Below are 11,706 nucleotides of genomic sequence, written 5' to 3'. Positions count from 1 at the left end.
GATGGAGGAGGCCAAGGACCTGCATGTCATTGGCGGAGTGGGAGGGGGAGTTAAGTATTCAGCCACGGGGCGGTTGGGTTGGTTGGTGCGGGTGTCCCAGAGGTGTTTCCTGAAACGTTCCGAAAGTAGGCGGCCTGTCTCCCCAATGTAGAGGAGGCCACATCGGGTGCGGCGGATACAGTAAATGATGAGTGTGGAGGTGCAGGTGAATTAGCGACAGATATAGAAGGATCCATTGGGGCCTTGGAGGGAAGTGAGGGGGGAGGTGTGGGCGCAAGTTTTGCACTTCTTGCGGTTGCAGGGGAAGGTGCCGGGAGTGGAGGTTGGATTGGTGGGGGGTGTGGACCTGACGAGGGAGTCGCGGAGGGAGTGGTCTCTTCTGAATGCTGATAGGGGTGGAGAGGGAAATATATCCCTGGTGGTAGGGTCTGTCTGGAGGGAGCGGAAATGACTGAGGATGCTACGATGTATCCGGAGGTTGGTGGGGTGGAAGGTGAGGACCAGTGGGGTTCTGTCCTGGTGGCGATTGGAGGGGCGGGTTCAAGGGTGGAGGTGCGGGAAGTAAAGGAGATGCGGTGGAGAGCGTCGTCGACCACGTCGGAGGGTAAATTGCGGTCTTTGAAGAAGGAGGCCATTTGAGTTGTTCAATAGTGGAATTGGTCCTCCTGGGGGCGGAGGTGGAGGAATTGGGAATATGGGATGGCATTTTTACAGGGGGCAGGGTGGGAGGAGGTGTAATCTAGGTAGCTGTGGGAGTCGGTCGGTTTGTAGTAAATGTCTGTGTTGAGTCGGTCGCCCGAGATAGAAATGGAGAGGTCTAGGAAGGGGAGGGAGGAGTCTGAGACGGTCCAGGTAAATTTGAAATCGGGGTGGAAGGTGTTAGTAAAGTGGATGAACTGTTCAACCTCCTGGTGGGAGCACGATTGATGACATTGATACAGTCATCAATGTCGCGGAGGAAAAGGTGGGGGGTGGTGCCAGTGTAGCTGTGGAAGATGGACTGTTCCACATATCCGACGAAGAGGCAGGCATAGCTGGGGCCCATGCGGGTGCCCATGGCTACTTCTTTGGTTTGGAGGAAGTGGGAGGATTGGAAGGAGAAGTTGTTAATAGCGAGGACCAGTTCAGTCAGTTGAAGGTGGAGGGGGTGGTTGCATGTTGATGTGGTACCAATCAAGCGGGCTGCCTTGACCTGGATGGTGTCAAGCTGTTGTTGGAGCTGCACTCATTCAGGCAAGTGGGGAGTATTCCATCATGCTCTGGACTTGTGCCTTGTAGATTGTGGACAGGCTTTGGATAGTGGGGAGGTGAATTATTCACTGTAGTTTACAGTAAAGGGTTTGGGTTTTTTTTATGGAATGTTTGAAACTTTCTTGACAATATTCGGTGAGTGAAGTGGTACTTCTGACTGCTGGAATGAACAAATGAACCAGGTGTTTCTTAATATTACATTGGTGTAATTTCAATGCCTGCAATATATTTGAGCGTGTTCCAGAAGTTAGTTTCTAATGTGAGTTTTGAAATGAATATTTTTTGCAAGGTTTTGTCAAAGGGAATTTGATACAATTAGCTGGCTAATTCATTTAATTGGATATTACTTCCAGTAATAATTCCAACGTCAGTCTTTTAGTTACTCCATTTAAAGAAATAGCCTTGCACTAATGTCCTTACAATTATACAGCAAGCTTTATCAAAACTAAGGAGACTAAGCTCTGCTTTGGCATGTCCCACTGAAGTGTGCCAGCATTGCAAGAACTCAACAGATCAAACAAAATCAAGCTAATTTGTGATTATCTGCACAGTGGGGTTAAAGAATTTGGTACAAGTTTATTACAAGCAGTCACATGTTTAATGATAAAGTAAACTTTACGAAGTTCTATTTTGGTCCATTCTTATTCTCCACTGTAGTTTTCAAAATGAGCTTAAGTATGTGTTTATAATCTAATAATTAATATTAGAAAAAATGCAGAAGAATAGTATTTAATGGTTTTCCTACATAAAGTACAAGTTTGTCTATTAAATGATGCACAAGTTTATCAATAAAACACAACATATCTTGTCAATTTCTATTAACTGCAATTTATAAACCAAGAGCTATTTAACAACAGTAGAAAATAAATTAGTTCTGTCTCTAACCCATACGTGATAACTAGCTGTTGATAACCATAATAAATCCTATCTTAAACTAAGATGAATATTGGCTCCAGTTAAGAGCTGAATTTTCTTGTCATTTATTCTCAATACATCACTATTTCCTAATTTAGGTATTCTTTTGGCATCTCATGGGCTAGCTTTATCCTATCACTGGAGAAGAAGCAAGTTCACTCAGCTAAATATGCTAATATTCCTGTGCACGTAGATACATGCCAATCTCTAAGATGAACAAAAGTTGTTCATCAACTGCAGCCCCATATGGACAAATTGTCTAATTTCAGTATACTGGAAAGGCGCAGCAAGTCAGGCAGCATCCAAGGAGCAGGAGAATCGACATTTCGGGCATAAGCCCTCTTATGCCCGAAACGTCGATTCTCCTGCTCCTTGGATGCTGCCTGACCTGCTGCACTTTTCCAGCAACACATTTTTCAGCTCTGATCTCCAGCATCTGCAGTCCCCACTTTCTCCAATTTCAGTATACGAAAGGACAGTTAGCAATTTAGAAGTTACATGAATTTGCATGTGCTAAAGTCACATGAATTATTTTCATTGGAGTTGTTACTTTGACACCCAACTCCCCCCTATCAAGACAGGTACACCTTGGATATTCTGAATTTTGACAAGGGGCTGATTTTCCAAACCTCTTCCACCAAGGGAAACACCTACTCTTTGAGAGCAACAAATCTGGAACAAGAAGTAGAGAGATAAGTAAGGAGATCAGAGGTGATGTTCTCTGTCTTCCTACCAAGACTTACACCCATTTGTTCAAATGAATACACAAATAGCTGGTGGTGACCTTGAACCTGAACTTACTGTCAAACCAAGTGTCACTTCCAGTGCAGTGTTTGCATGAAATCCTGCGAGAGAACCTAAGGAGGCGATGGCCTCCATGGTATTGTTGCTGGACAGTTGATTCAGAGACTCTGGCAATGTTTTGAGGACCCACGTAGGAATCTTGCCACAGTCGATAGTGGAATTTGAGTATCTGTAATTGAGCTAATGGTGACCACAACTCCATTGTCATCTGGTTCACTAACGTCCTTTATGGAGGGAAACTGCCATCCTTCCCTGGTCTGGCCCACAGTAATCTGGTTGACTCTTGACTGCCCAGTGGGCAGTAAGTGCTGACATAGTGACACCATTATTATGAATTAATTTTTTAAAAACTGGATTGCAACTAGGCTATGTTAATAGTTTGATCTGCTAAATGTAGGCACCCCTTAATCAATGTAGGCACACTTAGAATTGCACCAAATACTGAAACCCTCAAAACAAACCTCTTCATTTGGTGAACTTGCTAGTATTTTGGTGTTGTTATGGTTTTGAAAGTGAATCTCTATACTTTTTCAATTAAGTAAAATGCATTCTACATTCAATCCTGTTTTGCTTTCAGATCTTGACATTGAGAAGTATAGCGACAGGGATAATAAAGTAAAGCCAGAAAATATTTTGGCAACAGGGTATATCACCTTGTCCCATGGAAGAATATGCAGCCCAGATTGAAGAAAATAAACCATCAAATATATGTCAGTAACTTGCCTTCCTAACCTAAATAAAATGTATTTAGAAACGTATTTCTTTAGTAAACTGTAACTTCTTCAGGGATGTTAACATTTTTCACTAGTCACTGGACATAACAGATCATAATTTTGTTTAGTTCCAAGCTTTATGCAAAAGAAAGAAAAAGTATTGAATTGATTCTAGTCCGACCAATCAATAACGAATTACATTGGAAAAGCATTTTAATATAGTGCCACATTCCATCTGGTCTGGCACTTCAGTCTTGCTCTCCAAACAATCTGATTGATGTTAAGGACCTACAGTGCTAGTGGGAAAATATAATTTCCTTATGAGTCACTGATTTTACACTTTTGAACACTTTTGAACTTGGGGAGAGGCAGTTTATGTTTCTGTGTTTTCTTGTTATATTTGAGAACTGAGCATCAATGTTTTCTTTTGGAGTAGTCTGCTCTTTAATTAAATTTGCGTTTTGTTTCAGATTATAAAATTAACTTTCATATCATTTAATTCTATTGAAGACCACAGTGACATTTTGCTGTAAAATTTCAAAAGTGTATTTAATTTTTCTTTGACACATTTAAAGACTTCTTAGGGAAGCTAGTAATTTTTGTTTAATTTTGTAATTATTTTCAGACGTCTAATTGTGTGTGAATGATTTAGCAGAGAGATGAAAGGATTTTCTCAAAAGCTTTGTATTGAAAAATCCATCAATCCATAATTTAGTAAGAAAATGCATGACTAACTGTTAAATTTCCCATTTATGAAGTCACAAATTGTCAAGTACTCAGGGCTTGAAGCTTTGAGGTCGAATCTTCATTTCAACTTGTTTTAGTGAGTAACTTGAACCATGCCAACCATACCATGTGATGCCATCAGAGTTTTGAGTGTGCTCTCCTTGACGATAGTAAACTCCATTCAGATTAGAATCTGAGCAACAGTTGTACCAGTAACCACCTGCAGAAGATAGGATAATAAGCTATTATATAAGTTGTGGTATCATTTCTTATGGTTACAAATTAGGGAGGCAGCAGGCAAGGTGATTGATGGTAAATATTTTTCAAAATTACAAGAGCCAGGTGGTCATTGTGGTCTTTTCCAGTCCAGTGCAGTCAAGAGATTTTTCTTTGCAATGCGTTCATAGAATTTACCAATATTTAGTAGATTATGCAACATATTTTCACAATCCTTATTACTATTGAAGGGTTTTTCTATTTTTGGTCAGACATGCCCATTGCAAGGAATTGTTTTACGAAAGGTTATTATTTTCCTTCTGGAACTTAATTTTATTATAGCATTGTATAAATGAACGCTAACTGAAAATTCTGTGATGCATCCAGAGCACAATAGTATCTTGTTTTCTTTTTGTTTACTTATTGGCTCTTACCTTTGCGGAAATGTACACAGTTGTCCACACACTTGTCATGGTCTCTATCCTTTGTACTGAAGGCAGTATTATTGTGGTATCTGAGTGAATCTCGTCCAGCTGTCCCATTGTAATTTCCAATTATTAATTTGTAGCTATTCAATTCATCGCTTATTGAAAAGTAGTCGTATTCTGCATAACAAGTATGTCCTTCCCAGTCCTATTGTTACATAATTAAACAGTTCACTTACATGATATAATTTGTTACTACCATGTTGTAAATGTTAATGAATGCATTAATTCACATTTAGAGTATACTTCATTTTTAAGATGCAAATTTAAATGTTACATGATTTTCTCCAGTTCTGTTTGTTAAATATTCCAACTGAAAACAGAAATCATTATTTTGTAATAACGAATAAATAAATGGATTACCTCCATATCAATTCTCAGTATACTTGGCTGCCTCGTTAACCGAAAAATGTGATCATTGCCCAGCCAGAAGTCCCCACGGATGTTGCCAAACCCTCGCTTGTACTGTTTCCAATCACGGTAGAAAGAGCTTAGTCCAACTTTTCGACGTTGTATAATGGTCCAACCACCACCTTCAGTTTCCATGTCACAATATACCTGTAATAGTCCAAGTAATTATTCAATATGTCATAAAATATATTCTTGAAAGTTGATGCTATCAGCTAGATTTTCACTCTCTGATAATAAGATTCAAAGCCTCATTCACTCCTCGAAGTTTTGACCCATAACATATTGCCTGATCATTTGGATGAATGCAGAATTTTGATTTGGATTTCATATTTGGTAAGCTCAATTGAAAGCATTATGTAAAAGATACAAATTAACATATTGGAAATACTGGAAATTAGAACTAAAACTAAGAACAATTTACTGTAAAAATAGAATGAAAGTAGCTTGTAAAAATAGAATGAAATGTTAATGTTTCATAAGTAATCCTAATTAATTAATTGTCTTTGCAAATACTAGCTGACTGTATATTTCCAGTTAATTGCATTTTACTTCTGTAGAATACCTACAGTGTGGAAGCAAGCCCTTCAGCCCCACAGATCTACATCGACCCTCTGAAGAGTATCCTAAGCAATCATTTCCTATTACTCTACATTTATCCCTAATGCACCTAACCTACACACCCCTGAACACTATAGGCAATTTAGCATGGCCAATTCACCTAACCTGCACATCTTTGGATTGTGGGAGGAAACTCTGGCAGACACTGGGGGAATGTGCAAACTCCGCACAGACTGCTGGAATCGAACCAGGGTCCCTGGTGCTGTGAGGTAGCACTGCTAACCACTGAGCCACCATGCCACATTCTATTAAATTACATTCTTGTCATTGGACTTCTGCTGCTGTGGATCAATTAAATTTTTAAAAAGATAGTTGCTGCTTTCTTCCTGTTGTGAAATGTTGCAACCTTTTGGTCCGATTTCATTGTCAGTGGCAGAAAGAAAATGATTGAAAGTTCCCTGATTGACAGAGAGTTCATAAATTAAAATGGATTTGAATCATTCAAGCAAGTTCTGTTCTAACTTCAATAAAGATATTTGAACATGGAATAAGATATTAATTATTAAAAGAGCAGGGTTGTTGTTACTTAGATTTTTTTTAGATTACATTACAGTGTGGAAACAGGCCCTTCGGCCCAACAAGTCCAAACCGACCCGCCGAAGCGAAACCCACCCATACCCATACCCCTACATTTACCCCTTACCTAACACTACGGGCAATTTAGCATGGCCAATTCACCTGGCCCTGCACATCTTTGGACTGTGGGAGGAAACCGGAGCACCCGGAGGAAACCCACACAGACACGGGGAGAACGTGCAAACTCCACACAGTCAGTCGCCTGACGTGGGAATTGAACCCGGGTCTCTGGCGTTGTGAGGCAGCAGTGCTAACCACTGTGCCGCCCAAACAGTACTTATTGCAGTACTGTTTCGATTTAAAATTCTTATGCGAGAGCAGTCACAAGACTGTAGTCCCTCTTTCAACAGTAAAATCCATTAAAAACTATGGGCTAAATTCTCCGTGTTTATAAGGATCACTAAAGTGAAGAGACGATATTTTAGTGTTCATGGACAATTCTCGTACCAGAGTATAATCTTCACAAACAATAAATAACGTGATTGTGTATTGCAGTCTACCAATTTAAATATTTTGTGACAGTGAAGCATGTGCAAAAGATGACAAGAGTAAAGGATGTCTCTTTTGAGCAGCATCACCTCAAATTCTGGAGTTGCCAGGAACTCGTCGGCAGGTAGCTTGTATACTCCAGATATTCGGTAATTCTTCTGATATAGCGATGTGCAGTCATAGATGGCATCTGCAAACAGAAGATTAAACTCTATTATTATTCCAGAATTCCCAAGTTTTACGTCAGACTCTTACTGTTACTGTGTATGCATGAGCAAAAATGAAGAGTGGCCTCCTTTCTAGTAATAGCTTTGTAAAATGTTTTCCACAATGAGAGGTATAAATTTGAACAATGGTTGAAATCTGTGCTGATATATCATATTCACTTGACCAGGAAAAGTCCATTCATTTTTTTTATCACTGTCAATGAAATAAGGCTAAATATTGACACACTATTACAGTAAGAAAGCACTGAACTGAGTTGAGAATTATCTTGATATTTCAAGTGTTAGCTGTGAGAATATTAGCAAATGCAGTATACATACAGGTCACTGAAATATTCTATGTATTATTCCTGTGTAAATTTTGTACCCACTATGTTAGCATTATTTTATTGTGGGTACAGACTTGTGTTTTGCTTTAACAAACTGAATTAAATTGCTCATTTATCCTAATTTATCTTAGTTTTGTTTCAAAGCTCTTCTGCTTCTCCTTTCGTCAGAATGTATAGACGTCATAAATGAATTACTACATTTTACTCTGTATCTCAATGCCTGAACCCTTTCTCACAAGGGACTTATCCAATTCACTCCTAAATGTATTGATAATGGCAGCCTTAGAGTGCTTCCCACGACAAATTGGTCAGTATGTTAACCATACTCTGTTTAACGTTTTTTTTAATTCAAAGACTATATATTTACCTGCCTCTTTGAAGTTCAGAATCACAACTTACCCTTCATTGGCACACCAGAGAATACTCCCTAATTTGCTTTTCATGAATTTTCTGTTTACTGCTGTCTAGGGCTAGAAAATAAAAACTTGTAGATATTTACATTTGATCTAATTTGAGTCACTTGGTTTAAATACTGTTTTTATCTTCCAAAACAAAAGAAACCAGTGAGCGTACTTGACCCATGTTGATGGAAATAACTCAGCCATGCAAATTTATAGCTTTTCTGTATGTTTACTAACTGGAGCAAATTAATTATTTAATGTTTACAAGTTCAGAGGTTGGAACAGTTGAGCTTGGCTGTTAGATGTAAAGACAGTGCAAACCTAATTAAAGTCAGAATAGTGCACTTCTAATTCAGCCTATTTGAATTTATGTTGATGAATAGTTTTTTATGTAACTTGGAAACATTAAAGAGACGCTTCCACTTTAAATTTAACTTTGTGAAGATTTTGAGAAATAAGTCTTACCAATACCATAATGATTTAAAAAAAAACACTAAAACAAACTTGTGGAAAATTTAAATTTTTGTTGTGTTCTTTTTGTTGAATGTGATTTATCAAGAATAGGTTAAGATAGTAATATGTTGGTTTGTGTGTATTCTTGAATTCAGCAATGCTAGTTACTGTTTATTTGAACGATTTCCAAAATATGGTTCCGTACACAAAATTGTGGCTTGTCAGATGTCCAGGGTAAAGAAAGCGCAGGGCTGGATTGTTCAGTGGAAGTTTAAATAAATATGAGCACACTTCATAGGTTAGGTGCAGAAGCAACAAAAAAGGGAAACTACATTATTTATAGAACTCTGAAGTCATTACGGCAGAGAACTGTTAAGTACTCCAGAAAGTGAAATATGCAACCAGATGATTTTTCACCATTCAAATAAACAAAGCAGAACAACTTTGGTCCTTCAGATATTTGACACTTCTTTTACAACTGCTTCCTATGCTAAAGTGGCTGATTTGAATTTCGGTATCAAATAGGGTACAGTATTTGGCATTAGGATTCTTGAACTAGAGAGGACATAAATCAACTTGGTTTCTTGCTTTTTCAGCAGTAAAGTGATTGAAAGCTTCTGTACGTAGGTATTTTGAAAACATAATTTGGCTTAATTGTTATGAGGAAACCAGAGCACCTGTGAAAGCCAGTGCAGACATTGAGAATGTGCAAACTCCACACAGACGGTCACTCAATGTTAGAATAGAGCCTGGGTCCCTGGTTCTGTGAGGCAGGCAATGCACTAAAATGTCATACGTTGAATGAGCAGTTGCATATTTCTCGGGATAGATTATTACATATAGTTATTTTAGAGTCGAATGGTTTAACAATTGCTGCAGTAATTCATTTAAACAATTTGATTGCACCTAATGAAAATAGCCTTTGGATCTTGTGGGTGGATGTGTCGTTCTGCCTTACATAATATTTCTATTTCCCTCAATGTGCCATTTGCATGAATAATTGACGTTTATAATTGCAGCTAAAGATTGAGATGTATGAATGAAATCTCAGAAGTTTTTATTCAGGTTCACATTGACCAGGCGATCATTTGTTTTAATTTGTAAACCTACTTTGATTGAAACTGGATGACAGCAATTTGAAATCTTTCTTGCAAAGGTTTGAGAACATATGTTAGTCGTTACTGCAAGAGTGACTTGTCAATGCAGTATTTATTATTCTGTGATCCTTAATAATTCTCTTTTGTCTCATTTTTCTCATTTTCCACTAAAGTCACACTTATCTGATTATTATTTCTGAAAATTCATGTGCAGCTCAAAATGACCATTTATTTGTTAAACTTTGCAAATCATAATTGCAACATCTCAAATTATAGGCCAAGCTATTGGGCTGTGGATGATGAAAACCTGCAGTTACAAAACAATTCTATCCGAGGGAGTTAAAACCCATTTTACTGAAGAAAGGGACAGCCTCATTTGTGCTATGTTTGATGACTGAAGAGTCTGACAACAGTCCTTACTGTATTGGTTTGCTCATGAAATAAGGCTATTTGATTAAGTCATTGAAGGATGCTCACCATCTCTAGATTAGTAATTAGATGAGTGTGACTTTAGTGGAAAATGATAAAAATGAGAGACGAAAAATAACCTTAAGACAATTATTAAGGATCACAAAATGATAAATACTACGTTGACAAGTCACTCTTGCAGCAGTAACTACGTACATTCTCAAACCATTGCAAGTAAGATTTAAAATTGTTGTCGTCCAGTTTCAATCAAGATAGGTTTACAACATTAAAACAAATGATTGTCTGGTCATTGTATACCTGAACAAAAATTTCAGAAATTTTGTGTTTTCTCTCTTTTAGGTTCAGAAGCATTCTTTATTGGTAGAACATATCATTATGGTGTAAATGTCTGTAATCTGTCAACTGATGAGGTCTGTTTTAGCACTTCATTCAGATGGCACAAAATTGGTTGAGTGTCTAGGATGTATGAAAAGAAACTGAATTCTGACTGAAACCTTGTCCTGATATTTTAAACTTATTTAACAGTTCATTCATCTTGTAGAATATCATGACCTTTTAGGTCCTCCACCAACTGTCCTCCCTCCTCCCCCCACCCACCTCTTTCCCCAACCGCCTCACCCTGCCTCTTTCTCTGAGCCCCTCGCCTTCCCTGCTCCCACCTCTTCCCCTCCTCTACCTCTTTCACCCAAACCCCCACACCCCTCATCTCCCGCCCACCCATCATTCCTCCCACCTCTCCATCCCCCCAAAAAACCCTCTGACATCTTTACTTTGAACTTCATGAAATGGAAAACTGATTTTAAAATTTCGTTAAGGTCTCATCAATGTAATGTACTGTAATCTAACACTGATATACTACTTCGATAAATATCAGAACACACAAAGACTAAGGTGTCTGTCTATTTTCAATACCTTCTGCTTAAGTTATTGTTGAGAGGTGCAGTTTGAAACACGGAGCAGTGTTGTCCTATCAAATAATGTGTCACTTTTAAAACAAAATCAGTTAAATGACTAAGTAATTGACAGTAAAGCACAACTGGTGTTAGATTGATCCAGATTAAATTTGATGTGACCTTTAAAATTATGTTGCTGATGTTTAGAGAAATTCAGCTTACGTTTTTATAATAGTAAGATGGCACAGGCAATCAAAATATGAAGGGCCTCTTCCTAGACAAACTTTCTCCCTTGAAAAGAGTGCATTGAATCTTTTGCATGCATCTGAATAACTGCATAGAACCTTACTTTAATATCTCACTCAAAAGATGACACCTCTGACAGTACTGGATGATTGCTGGACTGTATAAATGTGTCAGGAAGGAAAAAGTGAGGACTGCAGATGCTGGAGAGCAGAGCTTAAAAATGTGTTGCTGGAAAAGCGCAGCAGGTCAGACAGCATCCAAGGAGCAGGAGAATCGATGTTTCGGGCATAAACCCTTCTTCAGGAATGAGGAGGGTGTGCTAAGCGGGCTAAGATAAAAGGTAGGGAGGAGGGACTTGAGGAAGGGGCGTTGGGAATACGATAGGTGGAAGGAGGTTAAGGTGAGGGTGATAGGCCGGAGAGGGGGTGGG

At 38.5% G+C, this 11,706-nt stretch overlaps 2 protein-coding genes across 3 annotated transcripts in view; one reads left to right on the top strand and one right to left on the bottom strand.

Annotated features, from left to right (window-relative positions):
* mtor (mechanistic target of rapamycin kinase) overlaps nucleotides 1–11,706 on the top strand; it is a 367,086-nt gene that overhangs the window by 151,470 nt on the left and 203,910 nt on the right. The window lies entirely within an intron of this gene.
* angptl7 (angiopoietin-like 7) overlaps nucleotides 4,051–11,706 on the bottom strand; it is an 11,384-nt gene continuing 3,728 nt past the window's right edge. Inside the window, exons 2-5 of the mRNA XM_043675590.1 lie at nucleotides 7,294–7,394; nucleotides 5,474–5,668; nucleotides 5,060–5,258; nucleotides 4,051–4,629 (exon numbers count right to left, since the gene is read on the bottom strand). Coding sequence (XP_043531525.1) covers nucleotides 4,460–4,629; nucleotides 5,060–5,258; nucleotides 5,474–5,668; nucleotides 7,294–7,394 — 665 coding nt within the window. The 3' untranslated portion in view covers nucleotides 4,051–4,459. The remainder of the gene's footprint in view (nucleotides 4,630–5,059; nucleotides 5,259–5,473; nucleotides 5,669–7,293; nucleotides 7,395–11,706) is intronic.

Source organism: Chiloscyllium plagiosum, chromosome 34 (assembly GCF_004010195.1).
Source record: "Chiloscyllium plagiosum isolate BGI_BamShark_2017 chromosome 34, ASM401019v2, whole genome shotgun sequence".
NCBI classification, from domain to species: domain Eukaryota; kingdom Metazoa; phylum Chordata; class Chondrichthyes; order Orectolobiformes; family Hemiscylliidae; genus Chiloscyllium; species Chiloscyllium plagiosum.
The sequence above is the reverse complement of the archived record's forward strand: the minus strand, read 5'-3'. Positions and strand labels throughout refer to the sequence as shown.